The sequence below is a fragment of the Dermacentor andersoni genome, chromosome 4, assembly GCF_023375885.2.
Source record: "Dermacentor andersoni chromosome 4, qqDerAnde1_hic_scaffold, whole genome shotgun sequence".
In the NCBI taxonomy this organism is placed as follows: Eukaryota; Metazoa; Arthropoda; class Arachnida; order Ixodida; family Ixodidae; genus Dermacentor; species Dermacentor andersoni.
Genome location: NC_092817.1, coordinates 106,113,163 through 106,139,554, shown reverse-complemented (window position 1 = coordinate 106,139,554; position 26,392 = coordinate 106,113,163). Strand labels below are relative to the sequence as shown.

General features: G+C 44.1%; 1 protein-coding gene across 1 annotated transcript; it reads left to right on the top strand.

Moving 5' to 3' along the window:
- The first annotated feature begins 278 nt into the window (after positions 1 to 278).
- On the top strand, positions 279 to 25,153 carry LOC126536559 (uncharacterized). The gene is made up of 3 exons (XM_050183576.3): positions 279 to 356; positions 1,766 to 1,824; positions 20,763 to 25,153. Exon 3 carries the CDS (start codon positions 20,802 to 20,804, stop codon positions 22,173 to 22,175), a length of 1,374 nt encoding a protein of 457 aa, XP_050039533.2. The 5' UTR covers positions 279 to 356; positions 1,766 to 1,824; positions 20,763 to 20,801; the 3' UTR covers positions 22,176 to 25,153.
- Positions 25,154 to 26,392: the final 1,239 nt, after the last annotated feature.

The window sequence follows — 26,392 nt, the reverse complement described above, 5'->3', positions numbered from 1 at the left end:
GATAACGAGGCGGCTGCATGTGTCGCATTTGAAAACTTTGGACGCGCTCGAGCTCTACGATACAGCGAACAACTAGCGGCGCATAGCGACTAAAAATGAAGATGAATGAGGATCCACAATAACGCTAGTTTCGTATTAAATTCACATTGCTGCTGATAATTCATACTAATTTCATAATTTGTAAGATACACACTCTTCAAATAATGAGAAAGAATATTTTTAAATTGCGCTATAAAAATTTTTGCGATGTCAATATCCTTAAGATACGAAACTTGCTCAATTAAAACGTAAACAAGGAAATGTAAACCGTTCGGGACGCTGCGGGAAGACTAATGAGGCGTTATACCAACCTGCTGGTGAGTTGACGTTTATTTGCGACTTTCATTAGGTTGTTGAATCAGTGTCGTCTCGCGTAACCCTGTCTCAAAGTGTCGGCGAGCAACGGCTGGGGCCTCGTGGCCGTTTTAAGTGCCACCGAGCGACATCCCCGAACAGGAGTGGATGTTCTCGGGGGGGACGCATTGCCAGCCGGATTGCCAACTTAACCCGCCTGTTTTGCTCGTGGGCTGGCTAACAAAGCCACGCGCTGGAACGGACGAGACTTTTGTAGGCGCGACGGTAGACTCAATTTCTACAAACCGCGATGCGAGCGTCTGTCGTTCGATCCCAACTTGCTGGATCCCGCTTCGGCTCCCACCACTATCATGGAGGAATGCATGTCGGCGCTTCGCACGACGGGAAAGTGGGAAGAAATGTTTTCATGCTCGTCGCGGTCGAATTTGTGCTTAACGTTAACCGAACGACTCGTGTGAGGTTGTTTTCCGACGTTTAATCGCAAATGTCGGACTATTTCAGCGGTTCTCAGCCGCATTTCTCAGTTTTTCAAACCTGACCTAAATCCCGTCGGCTGGACGCCGCCTTCTCGCTCCTTGGGACGTGGAACGTCTATTGTTGTCCCAGGCCGGTTCTGTGGGACTGTCGCGGAAGGGAGAGGGCGGGGTTGTTGCTTTCAAAGCCGCCTTTCTTTTTTCTGCGTGTGTGTGCGCGTGCGCTCTGCGAAGCGTTTCGTATGCGATTTTTCTTTTGCCGATGATTAAATAGAATAGCTTTTGTTCGCCTTAACGGAACATGTGACGGTGGCAGGTGCGCTAGGCTTCCTTCGTCTCCCTACCGCATGGGAAGCTCCCTCTATCTCGGCCGGGCGCGCGGCTGTAGATAAGCGTGGCACTTGGCTTCGGGAGGTCGTGCCCTGCATTTGTGATAGGAATTTAACTAGTAAAGGACTCCGAACGAGTGTTTATCGTCTTTCGAATTTAGTTCGTCCGCGGAGCCTTTTAAACGCGGCTCGTGAAGGTCACGTGCGGTAACTAACTTGCCATCTGCTCGTAGGTTTCCGTTCATTATGATATAGGAAACAAAGGTAAGTGTTAAATTGTTCGAACTGATAGTTTGTCCTCTTGTCGGCGTTGGAAAAAAAAATCCTACGGATGCCCTGTTAGTGTAGTATTCGCGACGAGTGTTTTTGTGTTCTGGCTCGTGTAGAATTTATTATTGGCAAATGTTGGCAGACAACTTGTGTTCATTTTAGTGGCCTGGAACTAATAACGATGTATACGAGCTACGATTTTTTGTTTCTTTGTAAGTGGCACGAAAGCATCTTTTGTTGTCTTCTGCGGTAGATTTGCCTTGGTGAACAAGAACACCTGTTGTAGCATTTGAGGGACAAAATTGTGTTGATATGCAAACTTAATCGATGTTCTTGCAGGCCCAACCGTGCTGATGGTGCGTTCCCCAGGTGTTTAATTCAGCAAATGCAAGCACGGTGTAAGTTCACAAGATCTGTGCTCTCAGAACTAAACGGAACAGTGATATCAGTGCATGTCGGTACTTTCTTTTTGTCTTTTATTATTTACTGATTTAGATTCTAAGACATCTATTGACACTCTAATTCTTCTGTCAGCAGAAATGTCATGTTTTTCAAGCTTTGCATTAAGCCATCATTCTTGGCATGGGGTGTGTAGAGTTAATAGCAATGTAACTGCTTCAACCATCCATCTTGTTCAGAATTGTGCAAATGTCATTGCCATCTTATTGGAGTTAATATTCATGTTGTCTGTCATCAGATTTTGCACCTGGAGATGCAACAGGCTTTTGGTTGTCTGCGTTGTTGGGGATGGTGTGATTGTGGCAAGCCCAGACCTTGGCAATGGGTAGATGCATCTTTTGATGAGGCTAACAAAACTAAGCTCATATCTGAAGGCAAGCAGCTCTGTACACACTTGTTTCAAAGAGAGAATCGTTTGTGAAGTCACTTTATTTGTTCAGGTTGTGTGTTGCTAGTGATAATGCTGGTGTTTGAAACACGTAATCCTTGCTTCCACTGGTATTGCTTCTGACTTTTTTTCTATGCTCCACAGCCCTAACTTGATTATCGGCTTTAATCAGAGTAGGAATTGTCTCTGTGCAAACAGGTGACGTTGGTTGAAGATAGGGGCAATCTTCTGCCGCACGGCCATTCATGAAACACACAGGGCTGTTAAGATACAGTCTGGTCAGGAATTGTCACGCACTGTCCTTGTCTGAGCAAACCGTGTTTTGTTTCATGTAGGAGCATGTTTTAACTTTTAGTGTGATGTAATCTTCTTGTCAATGGCGTTTTAGCTTGACTGGCACCTTGATCAATAGCAAGAGTTCTGCTCATGTGTTAAGTCAACATCAGTGACTTGCTAGTGAATTCACTTTTTTGTGCACATTTGTTTTCGACTGCTTCGCTTCAGTGCTGCACATGTGCACGGAACATAGTAATCCTTCTTAATCAAGTGTGCCGGGCATTGCCCATGAGGCATCCATACCTGATAACGGCTGCAACACCTAGGAACTTCTGCATTGAAGTTGATTCTTAACTGATTTTAATGACCATTCAATTTCAGCACTGTGTGCAATTCTTCAGCAATTGATTTTTGGCTACATTTTGCCTTGAGCATCGCAAATGAAGTATTCAGTGTCCCTGTGCTTCAAGTTGCCAATTAATTCACCCTTGCATTGTGGTTTGCTAGCCTCCTGGTTAGCTCATGCTAGAGTGACTGCTTTGGAAAGGCACTGGTCCTGGGTTTTATAACCATATCAGGACGAATTTGTCTTCAGCTGCGGAGCTTTCTTTCTGAGAGACCCATATGGCCTGCATTTGAAGCTTTGTGCTAAAGTCGGGTGGATGACAATATTCCCTTTCATATATTTTGCCTTGTCCGTCATGACCGGAAATTCTAAGGCCACCCGCTGCGATATCCCAGCGGCTGTGACTTTGTGCTGCTGAACTCGAGTTCGGGAGTTCGAACCCGACTGAAGCGGCTGCATTTCGATGGGGGTGAAATATGAATATGCTCATGTACTCACATTTAGGCGCACATTGGGAATCCCAGGGGTCAACCCAGGGAGTCGAAATTTTTTCAGAGTCCCCAACTACGCCTGCCTTATAGTCTCATGCTTTTGGCATGTAAAATCCCAGAAAGTGCTTGCCCTGGCTATCAATTTGTATTGTGTATGGTGTACACAATTGTGACCAGCCTTTACTGCAATGTTTCCACAAGGAACTTGTGTTTGAATAACAATGAACCTCATCCTCTGTACAGGAATTGTTTTACAGTGCTATTCTATTTCGCGTTTGGTCGGTGGACTTGTCTATGCTCTGCCTGTGCTATCACCATGAATGATCGGTCATGAGTGGTGGAAAGGAATAGAATGTAGCAAAAAGAATGTGTTATACCAATCTTTATCTTTAAATAATCAGCTTTTTTTTATACACCCACATTCTTGTCACTTGGCTCTTCGTACTTGACTATAAGTACAGGACCTTTTAAGGCCTTCTTTCCTTCTCTGGTTCCTTAGCAGCAGGGCAAGCTCTGGCACAGATTTTTAGAGGGAGAGAGAGAGAGAGAGAGGACAGGAAAGGCAGGGAAGTCAACCAGACGAGCACCCGGTTTGCTACCCTACACGGGGGGTTGGGGAAAGGGCAATAGAAAGAGGAAAAAAGGGAGAGGACACACATTTTCCTTGTAGGCTTCCTAACAGTATTTCTCACTGTTCCAGAGATTTACAAAAAGTAGAAACCCCACTTGAGTGGAAACCCATGAGACATTACAGCGCTTGTGAGTGATGCCATGTGTGAGCAACAGCTGCGGCGATTGAATGTGTAGTTACTGTTGCAGGGTTGTGTTTGCATGCCTCCAGTTCCACCCTGATTTGTCCTTCAGTGACATAACCACTGCCAACACCTTTTCCATGAGTGCTATCACATGCAGAATCGTACCTGGGATCGAGCAGTTGTACCTTGAGGGCAAGACATTTTCTTTGTCATAATCAACAACGGTGTCATGCTAGCTTCCTGAGTAATTTAATAGGAAACGTTTTCCCGAGTTTTTAACAGTGCATTCAATACCCAAAAATGGTAACAGCACTGACTGGAGTCTAGGTCTTGGTATTCCTCCATCGTTGCGCATTAGAAACGTTACTTGGCTGCAGTCAGTGAGAAGGCGTACTTAGCTACAACACATGAGGATTGATGGCATGCATGCTTGGAGTTTCAGGGACATACTCTGCGATGATCACTTCCTGAGATACTATCGCCTCGGCAATAGGCACATTGAATAATTCAAGCAATTGATTACCTGTGACGTCATCATGCACTGCCAACACACACTTTTGAAGGCTTCACAACACAAGAGAGAGTGCACCATGTGAGTGTATAGAGGCTTGGGTGTATTGTTTTCAAATCTATCAGCCATAATTCAGCTTCTGTGCACTAACTAGGGCTGATTGTGGCTGCTTTAGATAAAATAAATTGAAAGAAATGTTTTATTTTAATTATTAAATTGTGCTAGAACTCGCGTGGTTGCGAAGTACATTTTTGATGGTATTATAAAGCGACACGCTTTGTTTCTATGTCTGTGTGTCAGCCATTGTGCACCGCCAGAGTAACCTCGTCTCCCAGTAGAGAAACCATAGGAGCAACGTGTTTGTTCCCAGTGCCACTGTCAGCATGATCCAAGAAACTGTCACTGAAAATTGTCGCTTACACAAGGCAACGCAATGCACTAGCCGATCAACAGTCAACAAATAGCGCTGTGCAAAGCCTTGTGCAAACTGCCTTAAAGAATACTATAAACTATGATCTCTTTCCTATCTACTACACTTCACCACCAGCCGACTGCAAAAAGATGTGTTCGTTTATTCATTATATGTCGGAAGCACCCAACGACACCATAGCGTAAAATTGATGTAGACCGAAACGACTGGATGGCGCTATTCATTTTCCGGTCTTGCTAAAGCACTCACTCGGCGCGCATCTGATAGCGGAGGCGTGGCCAAGGCAATACTATTGCCAAAAGTTATCATTGCAGAATATGTCCCTCATTCGCTGGTGCCTGAGGCACTTCGAGGCAATAAGTGACTTTTTCTAGATGACCAGACTTAAGTGCTTGAGTGTTCATGGCAAGCAGTTGGTTCATGTGATGGCCAGTGTCGCGACTGTTGCATCAGTGTGTCACGTGTGAAACTGCTTGCACTGCTGGTCTGCGCCGCACTCGCATGGCTGCCTGAGTGACAGCCCTGGCAGCTCCCGTGAGGCAGCACTGACCTCCGCACTACACTGTGTGCACCACGTACAACTACTCCAGCAGCCACCACTGTTGTGCTATCCTGGTATTGATGGTGCATGCCCACCCAGCACGTGGAAGGTTTCAAGGCCTCCAGGGATGCCCAGTGCATTTGGCTACAGAAATAACGAAGCCAAGCTGGTTCGTCCAGTAATGCAGAACAATGGGGAAGTGCAGGTGTTGGCAGTGGGGTGTCTTAGAGGCACTTTTCACAACTTCAGGTGGGGTTTACTTGAAAGCCTGTGTGTGGAGAAATCTTAAGCTGCAATCTGCTGTAAGCATGCTTATATTTGCAATAAGCGCACTTCAGCATAAGCATTAGTAGGTTAACCCGCTTTCTGACACTCTCAAACCAGATTGGCTCCGTCACTAGGTTTGCGAAGTGCTATGCTTCTATTGTTTTGTTAAACTGACTTCTGAGCTGAACTGGTATGTCCCTTTTCTTGGTTTGGCACACTTGACATCATATAGGTTAGGACTGCTGGACAATAAATGTTTTTTTATTTCATGTGACATTGATTATTGGCTTGTTGCTGCTCGCGGCAAGGCTGACCTACAGTTGTTCACTCAGACCTGGTGCAATTACCTCGTGAAGAATTAACTCCAGATGAACTTTATAAATCCCAAATTCTGGACAATGGATAAGAGCAACTACAGCACATTCAGTGTCACTGGTGGCTATTTTCCCTGCTGCATTTAGCACTTCAAGTAACTCAGGTTGATTATCTTGGCTGATGGCAACTTGAAGGGTGAAGCAAATGCATGCACTAATGCTGTCTGGCTGAAGTGGCATACATTGGCCATTGTGGTGTGTGACCCCTGCTTGAGGATCGCATGAAGTTGAGCATCTACTATGCTCTAGTGTCATTTATTGCCCTGCATGGATCTGAGTGCTGGTTCGCTACCAAGGAGATTGAACGTTGCCTAGCTGTAATGAAGGTGAAAATGCCACACTGGATCAGTCGCACAGCTCCCCAAAGGCTGTGTGAAGCAGTTAGTGGTGGACATGCTGTTTATTGACCTTGCTTCCTCAAGACTCCACCTAGATCAAGTCCACAATTGAGAAAAATGGAAACTGCAATTCATGCGATCCGACCCCATAATTGAATCGGAGTAAGTCCAAGAAAAAAGGGAAATGTCACTTTTTGCTGGCAAGTGGTTGTTGTATATCCTTGCTGGACCCAGAAGGAAAAACTACCAGATGACTCAATTGGGAAAGCCATCCGTCATCAGAAGCACTGAACTACAGAAACTGCAACTTCGTAGTTCACTTCGTCCACAGAAACATGTCCGCCTCCCCTACTTCAGTGACAGCATCAAGGTGTTGATCTGGATTTTTATTAACTAATGCCTGGTCACCATCTACAAGCAGGGAAGTACATAATTGGCTTCCGCACCCAAAGACTGTCCAACGAGAGAAAAACCTCAAATGTCACTGTCAACAAGAAATTAAAATACAGTCAACCCTCAATATAACTGCAATGCCAGTTTGTTTTGGGAAACATGCTAAATGCATCTGAGGGGTTGCCTTGGCATTTTCAGCAAAAGATAAGGCCAGTTATCAAGCAAACACAAAGAAAAACAAGCAAACATTTGCTAGTACAAGCACTTTGCACAAATGGGAGAAAGTTTTGATTAGGCATTTATCAGCAAGCAATTTATCAAATATAACGAAGTAAGTATAAAATTTGGTTGGACAAACTTCATTTCAACCTAGTATTATGCTGTAGCTAAACCTAAAATGAAAAAAAATCTGATGGAATTGTTGTTTCCACCTAGATCAAAGTATGTATTCTGACAAGGAAAATGTCAAATACAGTCACTGATTGATTTTTAAGATGCCTTTTTTCGGACCTGCAATGTTATTCAGGCTTCCTCTTGGCAGTGTAACCTATATTTATAAAACCAGCATGTGACAGCAATCAAAATTTTGGATGCCATACAGTGTGCTGGTTGACTTTTTTGGACATGGTCCACGCATGTGATGCTGCAAACATGACTGCATGAACAAAGCCATGAGCAAACCAAACATGGTAGCCATGAACTCTGCGCTGTGTATGAGCAGAGTTGGTGCCACGTTGTCTCTGCATCTAACTGTAGCCTTGATTGCCGACTCCCTATGAGGCGGTGCTGGCTAGGTGGCGTAGGCAGTATGGCGGTGACAAAAGCTGAAGGCGAGCCATTGTGAGATGCCCGCTGTTCGCATGTTCGTATATACCCACAGACCTCATCAGCGATCGAGCATGAGATCATAAGAACTGGCTAGACTGGCGGCTGTAGTAGCAGAATGTGAGCATTCACATGGGCCCCTTTGTGTACAAAAATCTGTCTGTGACTGTACTCTGCAAAAGTTCAGAAGCACATCTGAAATGGCATATTGTGGTAGCACCTATGCATTCTGGCTAGTGGCGTGGCTCGGTTGGACTGTAGACGTGATCATCCCACATGGTGACATTGACCGCAACATTGTGTATTAGTGTTGGTGCAAACTGCATGTATGTAACTTTTGTTATTCCTGCGCCACTTCGTGGCACAGCTACCTATGGGCCATCAAAACCCATAGAGACTTTTTGTTAGTTTACTTGGCATAGACTTGAGCAAGAACTTTTTACCGCATAAGTGGTTTTAGTTGGTTTTCCACTGACTTGCGTTCCACACAAATTATGTCAACGTCCTTGCCTAATGTGGCAGAGCCACCCTTGCCAAGCCTGCCCACTTCAGGCCAAGTGGGTAGCCAACTATTCTGACCCATTTGACTCCTTCGTTTGTGTTCTGGACTTTCGCTGCCCTTGATTCATCTCAACTTGGTAGCAAAGTTTGGGCATTATTTTGGCAGTCTTCTTGAAATTGGTTCTCGGATATCGGGGCATGAAGACCTTGCTTATGGTAACACACAGGTGGCTCATCATGTTGCTGGCCTGGATTGGCATTCATGGTAGCTGATACCTTGAAACTGTCTTGAAACTTGTTCAATGTACACAAATGCTCAAGCACGTCAAAATTCTTGATTTCAATAGATTCTATTGTGCAAAATAATTTCGCATTATTGCATGCATAATGGATACGTGCTAGCTGGCTGAATCCTCAGCACAATGGCAAACACTTAAATAGGCAGACATAGAACACATGAGCAATTCTGACCATTTCAGCTCTCATTTGCTTGTGGAAACTCAATCTCAGAAAAATTATAACAGTCATTCACATTTACCAATGCGCAAACACATTGAAATGCTTCTATACATTTTTACCTACTTCTTCAAGGCATCCTTGCAAGCCACCTTGCCATTGGCGATTGACACTGACCACATTGGGGCCAGAGAAATCTGTTTCGATTCTGCCTTTTAAGCTGTAAAGAGGCACGTAGTTTAGCGGGGTTTTCCACAACATGCCACGGATCCATTGTGGGAAAACAGCAAAGGCAGAGAGTTCAATGGATCAAGTTAAGTAACACTGCTGGAGTATCAGGCCTTTGACACAAGCAAGAGATGTTGCGACCATGCTACTCATTCAGACTGGAACTATCACTGATTGCGTGCTGCTTGCAATCCTCATTTTGATTAATTTCACTGTTTGACAACACTAACTGGCCACGCTTCTGTGGGCACCTAATTTGGTTCAGAAATTAAATAGCTCTAAATTTTGTTTTCTGCTGACATCAGTGTGTATGCTTATAACAAATGTCAGATTTCACGAAGGTAACTGTCAGATATATATCTTTTATAGTGAGGCTGAGCAGTAATATGCTTGGGCAACATAAAAGCTCTGTAGAAAGCTTTGCTAATGAATGTAGTGCCATTGTCAAACATTGAGGATATCTGGGCCACAAAAGCTTCATCACAGGAAGAGCTTTTTTGGAGGTCATCTCTCACTGCATATGGCTTTTGTTAGGATCATGGTGCATCAAAACTTCACTGAGTAGTGCCAGCTGTTCAGAGGGTTAACCTCTCCACTGTTGTGTTCATGACCTGCACTCCACAAAAGAAGGAAGATGTGGCAAGTGGTAATAGCTGCCTCAACAGTGTAGCTGCTCTATACGTCTCTCCTATGCAATCTCTCGCCCCTTATTCCCCTTTTTTCAACGATTTTACGGAAAGATGCATGAAAGAATTGTTGCAGAAACTATTGAAATTGATTGTCAAAGTAAGTGATTAACTTATGTGGACCACAGAAATCGGATGACTGCACTAACAATAGTGCTTCTAGAGCATACTACTGATGTTGAATGGCGGTACAAATTATTGTCAACATGTTTTGATAGGCAGCATGACAATGTGACGACAAAGGAACGACAATGATAGAAGTGATGGCAGTGCAATGACGAGATACAGCTTTATGCTCAAGGCGGCATGACAACAGAATCTTGGCAATGTGACCATGACAGCATGGTGATGGCAGCATGACAACGAAATGGTGACAGTCTGATGATGGTGTGATAATGGCTGAGTGCCTGTGCTTCCTTCTCCATTTGTTTACTCCATGGAGGCCAGAAACTCCCACCATTTGCTATAAAATCATGAAGACCCCACCCTCTATAGGAGTTGGTCTAAGAGGAGCTGTGGTGAGCTAGCAAAATGAAACAGTGCATCTTGACAAGAGAGGTGCAACAGAATTTTGTGATGAATGCGCCCAGGAGGTGTAGAAATGCGACACCGTGCTCCTGCCGACTACAGTATCTAAACCTTCAGATGTCGCATGACAGCATGTGCGTCTTGCGTTCAGAGACAAATGTGCCCGGCAACTTTGTTGTGCAAGAGCACGTGACCCCAGCGGAGAAATCTGGCCGCTGACCATGAAAACAGGTGAAAGCGCCAAAGAAAGCTACTTGCTTTAAATGTGAGAATGATGATGATTGAAGTTTATTGGCGCAAGGGCATCTAAGGCCAAAGAGCGCGAGGACATGTGTTTTGATTTATCAAGATTGTAATTTTAGACTATTACCTAAAAGAAAGGCTGTATAGAGGCGTACACGTAAGCTAGATCTATATATACTAGTACATCAATTCTAAAATAATTACTAAAATAGATATAAGGCCTTAAATTAATTCGCTACAGGCACACATGTTAAATTGTTCTGGGTTGTCCGAGTCCCTTGCTTTACAATTCTTGCTTGCCCAAGAAGTGCGAGAGCTCAGACATACTTTTGTGCATCAGATTGTACCTCACCTGTGAGGCACAATCTGATGGTTAGGATGGAATGAGATGTCGAGAAAATTAACTTGAGCAAGATAATTAAGCACTCTTCTAAAGTTAAATGCGAGACAGACCAACTTTTGGCGCTCTCCTTATGCCTTTATCAGGTGCAATGCTTGCACTTGACTTAACCACGGAGGAAGTAGATGTGTTGGGTCCCAACCTTGGGTGTAAGAAGTGTAAATATTGTTCAGTTGTTCACCCAACCAGGCAGGCTGTTGTGTCAATGTTTCAGCTTCCAAACCTTTAGGGACCTTCACAGGATCATCTTGCCCACCATGCACGTGGCTACAGTGGTGCCAGGTTACCAAATTTGTAATTTTGGGATATTGCTCTCACTGACATTAAGAATAAGTCGCACGCAGGTGGTTACAGAAAAGGATAAGCAGAAGCTTTCTCCAGTATAATTTCTGATAAGTGGAATGGCGGCCTTCTTGCAATCAGCGACTGCTTTCAAAGTGGCTCAAGGAGGAGCTGCATTCAACTTTCAAATGCTTTGCGCTTATGGAACTCTGCAGATGCCAGTCACGACCAGTGTAGCTTAATAGCAACAATGGAGAGGCTGCAAAATGTCCTGCATTGATGCTTTGCAACTCATTTTTTTTGCTTCAATTTCCTTCCCGCAGGACTGAAAGGATGGTCATGCTTTTGTCTGCTTGCATGCTGTTGAGCATCACCCAGGAGGGTTGCTAGCCTATGCCCTTTGAATTGAAAGGGGTAGCTGGCCTACATTACCGGGGTGTTGCACGGAGGCTAAGTGAGCCCACACCATCATCTTTATCTTCATGATGAAAGTGGCCTGTTGGTGAGGAGTTGAAATCTGGAGGCTGTATGAAAAGCAAAAGCTTAATTACATTTTTATAGGAGGTATTAGAGCATACACATTTACAGGCTAAGGGATCACCAAGCACACTACACGTTTGGGCATGCTTAATCACACATCTGTGTAAATGCTTATCAGAATGCAGCTCACGAGAGGTCCATTTAGGTATCACCTGTCTTCCCCAGATCCCTACACCAGGGAAATCATGATGACGCATCCCCACAAACAGGTGGTCCGAACACACCGTTGACCCCCTCCTTTGTGGTAAAAGAGCGCAGCGACACATGTACCTTTGATCGTTGAGCACCAAGTGAAAAGGGACACAGCTGGAATACAATGCTAATTTTCCCAGTTTTGCTGCGCCTTGGCTTGTTCAATGGGCTGGCATGAAGCACCAATCGTTGCAGGAATTAGCTGGCTCTCCATTGCGTCGGCCTGGTCTGCTTGCAGTGATTTATGATCCCTTTTTAACATGCCCAGCCGAGGAATTTCTTGTAGGAGGCCAGGTAACCGTTTCGTTATTGTGGTCCCATGACAAACACCACCGCTTAACCAGTACTTAATAAGCATGCAGGCCTTGGAAGACAATTTTCACAAGGATGGCCGGCCCGGGCTAGTTGCTTGAGTAGAATGTGTCTTAACTGCTCTGCAACGAAGACAAGCCTTTTTTAAGGAATGCCCCGTCAGCAGCACACTATCTAAAAGCTGCTGTTGCTGTTGCCAATACAATGGACTTCCGTTAATTCCATTAGAGTTAGTTCGATATTTTGGTTAAATTGGGAGTTCCCGGCCAGCACCCATGCATTTCTATGGGCCCAAACTTTTTTCAATCTTAATATTGGCCTTAGTTGAATAATTCGAACCTGACCAGTCAGCATGCATGCACTTAACACCTATGGTGACCCCGATAGCGGCCCTTTTACTGGCGTCGTCTGTGTCAGCAGAGCTCGAGGGTCAGTGAATGCGTTGAACTCACATGATCTCTTCTCGGAAACAGCTATTTTCGGCCTGCCCCAGGAAGATATTCAAGCAATACTAGTAGCTCACGATGTCTGATTATGGTATTTACTCGATTCTAACGTGCATCTATCTTTCTTCCCAAGAAAATGAAAACCAAAAACTGCGTTTTTTTGACATTTGTATGCTTTGCCGCAAAACACAAGTGTATTGCAGCCAAGCTAACTTTAAAGCCCTGTGCGGCAATGAAGACTAAAAATCTGGCCGCCACTGTGCAACACATATTGACGATTTTTCTTGCTGAGGAATTTGGTGCCCGTTGGATTTTTCTACTTTGGACACATACAAAGCAGGCGGGTGTTTTATTTGGGGGCATATCAGAATCGGGCAAATGCTGCCAAATGAATCGAGTGTTTTGCCGTTTTTCTGCAGCTTATTTAGCTTTGACCTGCCGAATAATTCAGTCAATTTCTTTGGTCTCGTCAGGATCAAAATAACAAGTCGGCTGTACGAAAATGATGCCATTATCCGCTCTTGGGCTATAAACTGAACTTAACAATATAGCAAAGGTTAGTGCAATCAGCCTAACTGCTTGACTGTACTAGTACACTTTATCCGTGAGCTTGGAGAGGAGCAGGATAAGGTTTTGTAAATGTGTGCTCCTGACCAGTTCAGATGACTTCTCACCTTTATGAAATGTCCATCGATGCTATACGGCAAAGCTGCTGATGTTCTTTTGCATCATCTTTCAAATACTTGCCTACTTATTCCAGCATTGCACTGTTCTCCGTGTTTAGCATAAGCTGGTAAGAGAAAGCTTTAGCACAGGGTCAGCTCCTATTTATACATTTGGAGGCATACAGAAATTTTCAGCCAATCATTCTACAAGTTAATACATAGGTCAGTATCATCTAGTGGCCTTTATTCAACAATCTTAAGGCATTCACTGAAGGCACCTTCCAGAAAGGAAAGGGTACACAGAAAAAGGTGCAGTCTTTTCTTCCCCGATTAGCTGTTGGGAACTTTGAATCAGCACATTAAATTTAAGTGTACATCCAAGATTTGCAAGTGCTTGCCTCTCCCATTGATGAGATTGGAGTGGAAAACGTGGATGGAGCTTTCGTGAACTGCAGCAAGAACTTATACATTTCCATCTTGAAGATACTGGCAACACTGCATCTCAACAACTGCTGCAGAACACAGTTACATAATTTAAAAGGCTCAAGGCATATTTAAAGAGACAGTAAAGAGAAATAAGTCTTTTTACACTGACATTTTATAACGCTGTCCGCCTCGGCTATGGGAAGATGTGGGTTCGAAACCGCACCGGTACCGGTTCCACACTGGTTACCCAAATGGGCAGAGGAGTCCCCTGGCTTTGCTTTTATTGTTGAACTGTTCTGGGGAAGAAGCCCACGTCACGCAAATCTCATGAAACCCTGTGGGCACAACAAAACCTTTGAAAGGGGTATCTGGGCCACTCCCATGGTGACAATTTCCCATGCAGTGTCCCAGAGCACCTATTAGGTGGGAATGCTGTCCGGTTGGGGAGTAACGCCCCTTTACAAATTTTGAGGTCTCATAATGGCCAGGCACCTGGCCAGGAGCACTCTTGTACCTACTGAATGATGGTAAAGTAATCTTTCAAAACACTCTATTTTTGATATTTCGACCTTAATAGGTTGATCAGTACACAGAGGTTTTGCGGCAGAACCCCAGGGTTGGTACGTCATTGTGACATCACATATTTCAAAGTATCTTTTGCATTTGGACCAGTAAGGCCCTGTAAAAGTTCGGGGAGCTTAACCACTTTGGTCTTCGGCTCGCCTTTTTTACAATACAATGTAGGCCATCTCTAGCGCTAAAAAAAATAATCAGTCCCAAGCAGACAGCATCGAAAGCTATGACATCGCATCAAGGTGGTGCAGAAACTTCAAGGCAGCATTGCTACTCGCCTTTTATGCATGTGCCTTTTCTAGGTTACCGAGCCTCCTCTCGTGCTAAGAGAGGTTTTTTTTTTTGCATTTTAGAAGGGTAGTTTACTAATACAGATCAAATAATTTTTCTGTTTAGTGTCGATTTAACAAGTAGCACAAGAAACTGAACGATATTGTTACAGGGATGTTGGGAGTATAAGACTGTACTTACAATGTATATACTAGAAGAGTCAATGGGGTTAAAATGGCTGACTAGGAACACGCAGCAGCCAGCGCCTCACGATTGCTTACGTTAAGGTTTATAATGTGAAGCTTTATTAGCAGATTATGTAATGTTAGCCATATGTTAGCACCAATTTAGGTCACGCATGACAGTAATGCCTCAACATTTTAACGCCTCAGTGGTGTCAGTAAAGATGTTTGTAATTGTGCAAGGGAAGTGGAAACGATTGCGTCTATGGCAAATTGACTGCTTTACATTTAGTTGTGTTTAGGAGCACGAGCCTGCGTTCATACATTCAAACTGTTTGTATAAGTCATTCTGCAGCCATATGTGGTGATTAATGTTATAGATAGATACGCTTGTGATGACATGCAGGTGTCACCATTTTGAACTGTATTTGTAAACAATGATGGGCTTAATTACCATGTGTAAAACCATTGCAGAGCCCTCTTCCTCTATATTGATGATAATGCCGCCATCTTGATACCACACCCATCTTAGGGCATGTTTCTATACACCGTTTTTCATGGGCGCCTCCATATTGCTACGCAGTGGCGCCATCTATGGGCAGTCGCATGCTGGCTTGGGCGAGCACTCCATTTTGCATGGCAGGTGTACGTTCGGCGATAGTTTCTGGCGTTTGTTGTCGCGCTCGCACGGCCTATTTAGCATGACGTGCGTCTTCTATGCGCTAAACGGTTCTGTGAGGCGTACTGAAGTGGTTTAAGTCAGTATGGTCGGACTTTCTGCTGGCATTAAGGCGGACGCAGCTCGCAGCGCGATGTGTGCGCGCATATATTTGAGCCTACAATCAGCCTCGGAGACCAATTGTGTCTTTCCGTATGTTCCATTCACTAATGTGACCTTACTGCAGTATTATCCTCTAGTTCTAAGCTGCAGTTTAGGAGAAATGAAACATATGCGACAATCGTAAAAGCGTGGGTACCGTTCTGCTACGATAGGAGCTGTGCTGTTATACTTTGACGAGCGTTCAAACTGTTCGCTGCAGGTTACATTGCGTGACTACTTGGTTCGATGGATGAAGATTCCACCCATGAATAAAATACTTTTGGCTAGTAATGGCAGCATATCTTACAGTCTGAATTAAGCTTGTCCAGCAAAGGGACTGTTTACGAACTGCGCAAGCGTCCTAAGCAGTGGTAGGGGCTGGATTACAGGTATATTTATATACTGCATGGTTCAAGCATACGGCATCGGCAGTTATATGTCTATAAACATTGTGCGGCTTGACAATGCGAGGTCGTATTGCGGTGTTAGCCCGTTTTCTCTTGCTTTTTCGAGAAAGAGGATAACCGAATTTTATTTTTCAGTTGTGTTCGTTCCATTCTCTATGACGAACTCACACGTATTACGGAAACTTTGTCCTCAAAAGCAGCCATCGCATTCTTTTTATGCGATCCCTCTCATATATTGTGGCTGTTTACAGGCCAAAAAGGCAATGCCGAAGCACACAGCTTATATATGTATCATGCTGGTTCACCAGCCACAGTGATCGCTGTGTTGAGCAGTGCCATCGGCCTTATGCAGGATTGCTAGCGTAGACATCAAATAATTTCAAGCCTACTAGACTTGAAATTTGTGAGAACGATGCCGGTGTATCAGAAATATTTGATAGTGCCCACTGCTTAGATGTTTCGTGGTTGCCTTAGCTTGGCCGTGCACGAGCATGCACTCCTATGTTTTATGTTTTACTTCCTATGCCAAATGATCAGACACTGTGACTGATAATGTGTGTACACCACGGCTGATAAAGCGCATCACATTTTTGTGCCCCCAAGACATATTTCTGCCTACTGTAGGTACTGATGCACTGAAGGGCGTACCTGATGACCTTATGTGAAAGGACATGGCGTAAATTTCACAAAGTACGATCTAAAACATTCCGAAATCGTTCAGCAGCACACGACAGCAATACTTTCAAGCAGCGCCGTGCCGGATCGCCCAAGCCAGAGAGGAGGAAAGGCTGGCTGCGCGCCCTATCCTCCTCGCTCGATGAAAAGGTCTATATGTGGGCACGTTTCAGACGGTATGAAAAAAGTATCAGTGTTGCAAGCAAAAAAACAACTACAAAAAACAATGAAGTCATGCCATTGACATCTAGAAATGATCACACAGTTGGAAAACAGCTATGGCTGTATTCTTGGACAATCACTTTTGGGGATACTTTCACTTTCGTGAAATTTCACCTGACTGAAGCTGGACACATCGACAGTGACAGGAACACCACCACTCGTGGAAGCCAACGTGTCTGGCGCTAGTCATGCAAAACTTAGCGGAAGTGATTGTGCAAGGGTACAACCCCGACTCTCTTTTTCACTCAATCTCTGATGATGGGAAACACTCTGAATTATTTAGTGCCACCTGGAATTCCTTAACGTATGACGCCAAGTTGGAGATGGAATATTTATTTAGAAAAATAAGAACATTGGTTATTACTCTATATTATAGAGCACATTTTTCTACGCAAATTAAAGTGTTGCATAAGGTGTAAACAATTTTGATATTTTTTATTTATTAAAAATAACGAATGTGCATGTCACGCGAGGACTTGTAACTTAAATTCAGCTCGCCATAATGAAGTAACTTTTTGCACTCACATAGGAGCGACATTTATCTGTGCAGTGAACTGAAACTATAGACAGTTTTTTTCATGGGAGGAGGAGGAAACCACCTTATTAAATAGTAGGGGAAGGGGGAGCCAGGTCATGGTGGGAGGCTAGGTCGGGGCCCAGGTGGCCGCAGCTGTCGCCGTCCATTCCGCCAGCCTGGACTGTGATTCTTGGTGCCACCATATTGCTGTGCAGTGGCGCCATCTATGGGCAGTCGCCATGCTGGCTTGGGCGAGCGCTCCGTTTTGCATGGCAGGCGGTAGTTTCTGGCGCTTGTTCTTGCGCTCGTGTGGTCTGTTTAATATGACGTGGTGTCTTCTATGTGGTAAACGGTTCTGTGAGATGTACTTAATTGGTTTAAGTCGATATGGCCGGACTTTCTGCTGGTGTTGGTGCTGACTGCGCACGCAGCGCGATGTGTGGGCACATATTTGAGCCTAGAATCAGCCTCAGAGAGCAATTGTGTATTTATGAAAGTTGCATTCACTAGTGTGACCTTATTGCAGTATTATTCTCTAGTTTTAAGCTGCGGTTTAGCGACGATCGTGACAGCATGGGTACTGCTCTGCTACAATAATTTTGAGCTGTGCTGTTATACTTTGACAAGCGTTCAAACTGTTAGCTGCAGATTGCATTGTGTGGCTACTTGGTTCTGTGGATGAGGTTCCCACCCATGAATAAAATAGTTTTGGTTAGTAATAACAGTATACCTTACATTGTGAACTATATTTGTCTAGCAAAGTGACCGTTTACAAACTGTGCGATCATCCCAAGCAGTGGTAGGTGCAGGATTACAGATATCTTTGTTCTATATAGCGCGTGCTTCATGCTTGCGGCATCAACGTTTAAAGATGTATAAACGTTGTGTGGCGTCACTATGCGAGGTCGTACTGGGGCGTTAGCCCGTTTTTCTCTTTTTCGAGAAAGAATAACCAAATTTTTTTTCGGTTGTATTTGTTCCATTCTCTATGACACAGTCACACATATTACGAAAATTTTGTCCTCAAAAATAGCCATCACATTCTTTTTATGCGATCCATCTTGGATATTATGGCTTTACAGCGCAAAAAGGCAGTGCTGAAGCACATAGCTTATATATGTATCATGCTGGTTCACCAACCGCAGTGATAGCTGTGTTGAGCAGCGCCAGCAGCCTCATGCAGGAGGCTAGCGCAGATTTCAAACCTACTAGACTTGAAATGTGTCAGAAGTATGCCGGTGTATCACAAATATTTGATAGCGCCTGTCGCTTAGATGTTTCGGGGTTGCCTAGATTGGTCGTACACAAGCATGTGCTCTTAAGTTTTAGTCTCTACGCCAATCGATCAGATAGTAAGCAGATTTACCATTTCAGGCTGTTAATACAGAGACGCCAGTTCTCTTGATTGAATTAAAACCGATATACACAAGATAGCTCACAACACATACACACGCTGCGGCTGATAATGCGCGTCACATGTTTGCGCCCCCAAGAGGTATTTCCGTGTACTGTAGTTACCGATGCACCGAAAGGCTTCCCTGACGACCGTATATGACGAGACATAGCGTAAATTTCACAAAGTACATTCTAAAACATCTCAAAATCGTTCCGCAGCACGCGACAGCAATACCTACTTTCAAGCAGCGGCACGCCGCATCGCACAGGCCAGAGAGGAGGAAAGGCTCGCCGCGCACTGTTTTCTCCTCGCCCGATGAAAAGGCCTATAACAAGGTTTGATAAATTCTGAGAGCGTAATAATCAAATTACACACACACAAAAAAACTTGCTCTTCTGGTTGGTATGCCTTCCTATAAAATGGGGCCACATCAAAAGATGTACAATTTTGGTACGTTCATTGTACAGCAATCCATGTAAAGTTAAGTGTGCAGTGTATCATTGAAAAATCTTTATTAGAAGATTCATCATTCTTGTCGTGTATGAAAGTGGGTTCTGAAAAAAAGAATGAGAATTGAAGTACCTGTAACACTCGCAACAAACATTCAAGAGAACTTGAATTCACCAGATTTGCAGCTAGTTGCTTCCTAATTCTTGTTCTAGTTTAATTTTGGCCACGAGGCACTTCATATTTTTCTAGCTTGTTTCGAAGCATCAGTACTGTAGCAGGAGGCGTTCACATTGAACAGCCAGTGAATTGTTAGACATCTGTTTACTGTGTAAAGACCATGTTCTATTCTAACCGGTTTCAACCTATCAAGTGTGTGTTTCCTGACATTAATGAAGTGTAGAGAGCATGAGATACAGCAAGCTTAAGAATTGGAAGGTTCAAATAGGTGTCCATGGTGACACTTTGCCAACTCGTGTATTTGAAGCAGTTATTCAGGGCAAGACAGTATGTGAGGGAGTGCCAAGATCTGTACTCGTTGTCTTCCAGTGTAGAGTCTTATTCCAAAATACTGCAGCCCCTTTACATTACAAAGTTTCAAAGCACTCCCTGAAGTGCTCCTGTCACCGAGTTCTTCATGCATGGTTACTTCTGTGTATTGTTCTCGACACACTTTTGTTTCCCTATCCTTCATGTTCAGATCTTTGCCATGCTGTAGGTACTAGAATAAATAAGAAAGCTACAGTTTATGAACAGAACAAAGAAAAGCAATTTGCTATTTAACACGCAAGTCAGGGTAGTGTAAACGTGTTTTAAACATAGTGCATCCCCTTTCTGAGAGCTTGTTTATTACAAATGGGAATATCCACCCGATGCCTTGCACATGATGGACGACTGTGCGCTTCCTCCCCACTTTCCTCCCTTGCGCGTGTGAGATTGAGCTGCCATCGTCGATTCACCCTTGCGCACTTTCATTCGCAAGCACAGCATATGGCGCACGGCAACGATGTTATCACCCTTGGACTTTATACTGAACATCACAACAACGGCGATGGCAGAAATGTGTCTGGAGTGTCCAAATAATTGCTATCACAATAAAATTCTGCAACACCATTCGCTGCTTGTGAAGGGAGCAGACATTTAAGAAAGGGCTATTCGTTTGGCCTGAAGCAGGCAGGCTGGGCACTGGCACGTTGATATTGACTTGAGTTTCGTTTCATCATGATACTAGAAGCCTATGGGCAACCTAGCCATAAAACACTTCTGTGATAAAAGAATGCTTGGCTATTAATGATCACAAGATGGCAGGGGCATCAATTGGGCATTATTTGACCTAACGCATGAGAAATGATGGAAAACCCTTTGATTATTCAAGGCACGTTAGTGTGTACATTTGTTTCACTAAAAATATCTTTCAGGGTTAATGGTATGTTACGCTCAAATTGTACATCGTCACACTTGTAGACATGAGTCATTGTTCCTGCACATTTTGCTGTCATGGTTTTAACTTGCTCAAATCATTTTCTAGGTTTTCAGGTAACACTGCCACCGTGTAGAGCTGCATAGGATGGATCTTGAGGGGGAGGTGACGACACCCAGAAGTGAAAGCATGGCTGTGACAGTACGAGAGATGAACAACACGACTACCGCAGCAAGCAACAAGTCTGGTGACGAGCCTGTACGTGACAACCGCTCGTACGAGTGCGATGTTTGCTTCATGCGTTTCACCCAGTTTGCCAACATGCGGAGGCACAAGCTCAGCCACTCTGGCATCCGCCCTTTCGAGTGCCGCTTGTGCCTTCGGCGTTTTTTCCGCAAGGACCATCTCGTTGAACACACCGTCCGCAAGCATTCGAAGCAGCGACCGCTGCGCTGCCCCTTCTGTGCAAAGACGTTTCCCTCTGTGCCCATGCTCAAATGTCACCTCTCCAATGCCCACTCGTCAGGCTACACTCCTCGCAGCAACATTTGCAACATATGCGGTTTTGTTGCCACCTCAGCCGGCGGAGCAAAGATTCATTACATGACCTACCACGTTCGCAGAGCCCTGCGGTCGTCATCTCCAACAGGAAATTCACCAGGCCTTGCTTCCTTGCTTTCTTCACCATACCAGGGTCCAAATGGTGAAGTCTGCACCTTAGGGCCAAGTACCATGGCGGCAATGGATGTGTACCGTGAGTCCTCCGAGGATGGTGTGGGTGCCATAGAGGTGCATCACATTGAAGGAGACTACTCAGAAATATCACCTCGTATCACGAGCGTAACATCTCAGCGCGACTCCGCTGACAAGGCTGGTGAGGAGGACGACGATGACAGCATGATTGTGGTCAAATCTGAGATGCAGGAAAACATCACTGACACACTTACCGCTGACAACGGCGACACCAACAACAACAACACAAATGCCAGCAACAACAACAATGCCTCTGCCAGCACTGGCTCTGGAACAGCTGGAGCTGATGAGAGCAGGGATTCTCCTCGGGACAACCAGTCCTCTGCCGAAGACCATGGGTTCATTACCTCTGATACAGGAAACTGGACCATGCCTTCATCTTCGTCGTCTCAAGAGCACTGCTCCTTGGGGACCAGTGGGCAGTGGAGTGCAACAGCAGTACATGGAAACCACGACCTTGGTATAGTCATCTCGCCTCCTCCGACTGGCGCATTTGGGTCCACTTCTGTCGGGGATAAAGCCGACGAGAAACAGATGCGCAGCACACCAGAAACATCTACTGCCGATGGTGACAGTGGCGTTGACATGCGCTACCCAAGTCCTCTGGCCTGCCAGTATTGTGATGTTGTCTTCTACGATCGCACCCTGTACCTTCTACACCGTGGCGCTCACTCCTTCCGCAAACCATGGAGGTGCAACCTTTGCGGTCACCAATGCAAGCACAGGTATGACTTTGCCAGCCACCTGGTTGCTCACCCGCACATCTGACAACGCGTGCCGGTTGATCACTGTGGAGCACCGCCACCTCAAGGATAAGGAGTGGTTGTGACACATTGCATTTGTTTGTCCTTCTTGTTGCATTATATGTGGCGTGTAAGATGTCGCGATGCTGTTTGGGCAGTGCGCTGTCGTTTCTGAGAGCTGTATTTTATAGAGAAATGAGGTCTTCTGTTTGTCGACTGCACTTAGTGAGTGGACTGGTGTGAAACGCAAGTCTGGAAACAGCGATCAACCGGTGAAAAAAAAGCGTGCATGCCGAATGTTGTGTTGACTGATCATGACTGTAACTTTTTTTCTGTGGGAGTTGGCAGGCTACAGCTGCTCCTATGGCTGATGATCGTGCCTTGCAGTCTAGCATTTGTCGGAGGAATGTTGCCTGTTGGTAACTTCAAACGAGTGGATGCCATCTCGCAACCATTCTGAACATCTCTTCTTTATCCAGCGTGTGCCTTATTCATTGTTGAAACAAAGCATAATTGCTGTTTTTACTGCATGTTTACAAGAGCCACCTGGCTCCTTTCTACTCACACTTTCTTACTCTCCATGCCCAAGCATGACCTGTCCCTTTCATGGGGTACCATGGTGCAGCATAATAATAATGGAGGAGCACTATTGCTCTGCGTGTTAATTAACAATTCTAACCTTTCACCAGTCTATCATCTGCATCACCAAAGTGCCTTGTATTGCAGGTAAACTGAACTTGTTCTCCCCATAGTTGGGGTGAATCTCAGTGTTGACTTTTTCTTCCTCTGCTCATAACCCCAAGTCCTGTATATTTACTCCTGCTTGAGAATAAGCTATGCATTATATATACATTATTTGCTCCTGCATTTGTAAGACACAGGGCTTCATTCTTTTTCTTTTTTATATAGCACATACACATGTTACGAGCATGTTGCTGTAGAGTGATGGTGTACGATTCTGATCGTGTGTGTGTATGTATTACAGCATCAGTAGCACTGTCAATTTTACTGTTGCAGTTTTCCTTGTTGGATTGTGTTTAGAGTCAGTGACTGCATAATAGGGTCTAAATTCCCTGAAATCACTCATGTGCAGTGTAATTTGATTAATGCAAGGCTCAACATACATTTGTGAACCACACATGGTCTTGGAACATGAATAGGACTAAGGCAACTTTTGGTCACATGTTTTTTGTATAAATAAAAGAATGCATTTTCTATGCATTTTCTAGTTTGCAAATAACACAGAATACTATTTTTGTGGTGCTATATAACCCAGGGACTGTTCCTAGGAAAGCATTCAAGCATAAATGCTCTATTATTGTGAACAACTATTTGTTTGATGAAATTCCCTCAGTGATTTAGGTGATAAGGGCTGACAGCAGTCATAAAATGATTGCTTGTGTATCACTTTCTTAAGCCAACATATCATGCCTTATATTTGTTAGAATTCTAACTACAGAGGCCTACTATAGCTGTATAGATTTTATACTATTGTCCACATTAGCTGCCATGGTCAATATGCAAGTGCATATTAGGCCCCGCCCCCTCCTTTCTTTTTTTTTGATGACAACCAATGTGCCTTATAACACCAGAGTTGAACATTCCTATGCAGATGCTACTTGCAATCACAAACCATTATGGACACTTCATCAAAATTTGTGTGAGCTGCAGAGGTGCTTGAACCTGACCGACTATCAGGGATTCATTTTGTTTTCATTTACTGTCAATGCATTAGCTATGTTTTTCTTAATTTGTGATTGTGGTTTGGTGTGTTGTGTTGAACAAAATGCTTCTTGCTTGCAGAGATGGTTGCTGCACTGGCTGTATAGTCTATAAAGATGCCAGCTCTGGTCTCTCTTTTTATACCGGTGGATCAAGTCGCCCATAGCGTGACTTGAGAAATGCAATATGTTGTGTATTGTGTGTGTTGTCGTGCAAGGTTGAGCATGCTTTGTGTCCCCCTAGCAGATTGCTAGCATTTCAAAATTTGAGTGTGCAATATGGTGTTGGGATCCTCTTGTCACCGCTTGTGCAGTGTTTATTTTTTCCTTGTTTTCTTGCAAATTGTATGTCTGTTGTTTGTCTTGTGTTGCTTCAGTTATTATGAAAGCTTAGCTGTCTATGGGCACTAAGCCTGTATTGTTACCGTATGGATTAGTACCAGTGGCAGGTGTCATGCTTTGTTTAGGTGTGAAGTTTGATACTGAAACTTCAAAACTGCTCTCTTCCGACGCCTGTGTGCCTTACTCCACATTCGGAAGCCTCGAAGACTTATTCTGTTCCTTATAGGTGTTTCCGCAGTGCCTTGCTGCTTTCACTATTCCATTCTGCCTTAATGAAGGTATAAGCTGAAACTACAGACTTTCTCGAGGTGTTTTTGTCATTGCATTTGTCTCCAAAGAGCAGTGTGCCGATCGAAGGAAGATATAGGTCTGCATGATGTAATTCAACATAACATTGTCTTATACTTTTGTGTTGCAGAATATGACATAATTAGTACATATTTTGTAAGTACATGTCATATTATGACACATCAAAATATATGTTTTACTGAATTACATTACGGATACCTACATCTTTTCTTCATATGTGACAAGCTATGTATTGGTAGTGAAATCGAGCAGTGGAAGGTCTCCGGCCTCTGTACTTTGCCTGCTGCATATGAAACAAAGGGCAAGTTTGAAACGAAGTATAGAGGCACAGTGCAGGGGTTGTAAAAGAGATTACTGTATCTTGCACAGTTTGGTTTTAAGATGCACGCATTAGCCGCAATGAAATTTCGTTTTTCTGCAGTGCTTCAAAAAGCTTTTGGAGTCGTGAGTGCACCTCGTACATCGAAATGCATTTGTTCAGTCAAATTACTATGCACGGTACAGCTCACAGTAAGACTGTTTTGTTTAATGTGAAATTAAAAAGGAACTCCTCCACCTCCCTTCCTTTGTTTTCCAACAAGGAATTGTAACCCATTTTCTTGGCATATAAAGTCTTCATTTGTACCTTGTGCACCATTCCCGCTTTTATTTTACAACTGCCATTTACTTTGGAAGATAAATTTATAGAGTACAGGCGCTTCAAGCAATAAAATGCACCATGTAAAAGACGGGCAGGGAAGTCTACCAGATGCCTGTGAAATAATGTTACTGTATTTACAAAAAAGTGGCCTAATAAGTTGGTTGCTGTGACAAAGCTTTTTCTTCTATTTTTCTTTATACATAGTGCTCGACAGTAATTGCAGTGCAGAGACTTGGTTTGTTCATTGTGCAACATAATACGACACCCACCAGTAGAAATGTGCATTTTGGTATCAGGGGGAAAATATTGCAGTTTTACCCATAATGTGAAGCAGTGATGTACTAGCTGATGCCTAACGAAGTCTCCTGAAAAGTAATGTGACTGGTATTGCAGACAATTTGTTTATCTGCGAAACGGCAAACTGCAAGAGGTGCTCCCTTTAATGTAATCCCTACAAGCCCTAACACAATTTCCATCCTTCTCCTCCATGCACTGCTGGAAGGATTCCAAGATATTTTGCAGCTCTGTCGTTATGGCCCTCTTGACTGCTTCTACGCCTTCAAAAATAGGCCCCTTTGATAATCGCCTTGCAGTGGGCAGGACCAAGGGAATAGGGGGATTCCAGGATGGTGATGGTCCTTTTGGCCACGATCTGCCGAATAATGCAGGCCTGATGCAGCAGTCAAGACCTGACCTGCCACAGCCCTTGCCTGTTCTCACATACTGAGCACTGCCTGATGCATACTGATGGTGCCTCTCACATCAAATAATGTGATCAGCACGTCTTTCACTTTTGACTAGGGCTGCCTTGATTTCTTTGGTCTTGGTGATGTCTGTGACTTTCATCGACAACCCTGGCGCTTGAATTCTGGGCCATACTGAAAAATGTGTGTCGCATCACTAGTGATGACTCTCCGAAGTTAGCATGGCCCCATTTGAAAACATGCCATCTTGCACTGACACACCTGCATGTAGAGCTTCTGATCAGAATTGAGCATCATTTCTGCACAGGTTTTGTATGCAAAAGTCTTTCAAGATTATTTACCAAACCAATTGTTTAGCATGGCCAGCTAGCTGGCAGTTATCCGAACAGTTAGCCAATGATTGGCACACAATGTATGCCTTACCCATACAACGTTACCTTCAGTTCTTGTTGAAGGCCCATATCTGCTATTAGATATGCCCTCTTCTTTGAACCCCTTGTGTCACTCACAATTGTATGACAGGGCG

What these genes read in the sequence shown, in the direction of transcription:
- LOC126536559 (XM_050183576.3), top strand. Translation starts at nt 20,802, where the DNA reads ATGGATCTTGAGGGGGAGGTGACGACACCCAGAAGTGAAAGCATGGCT.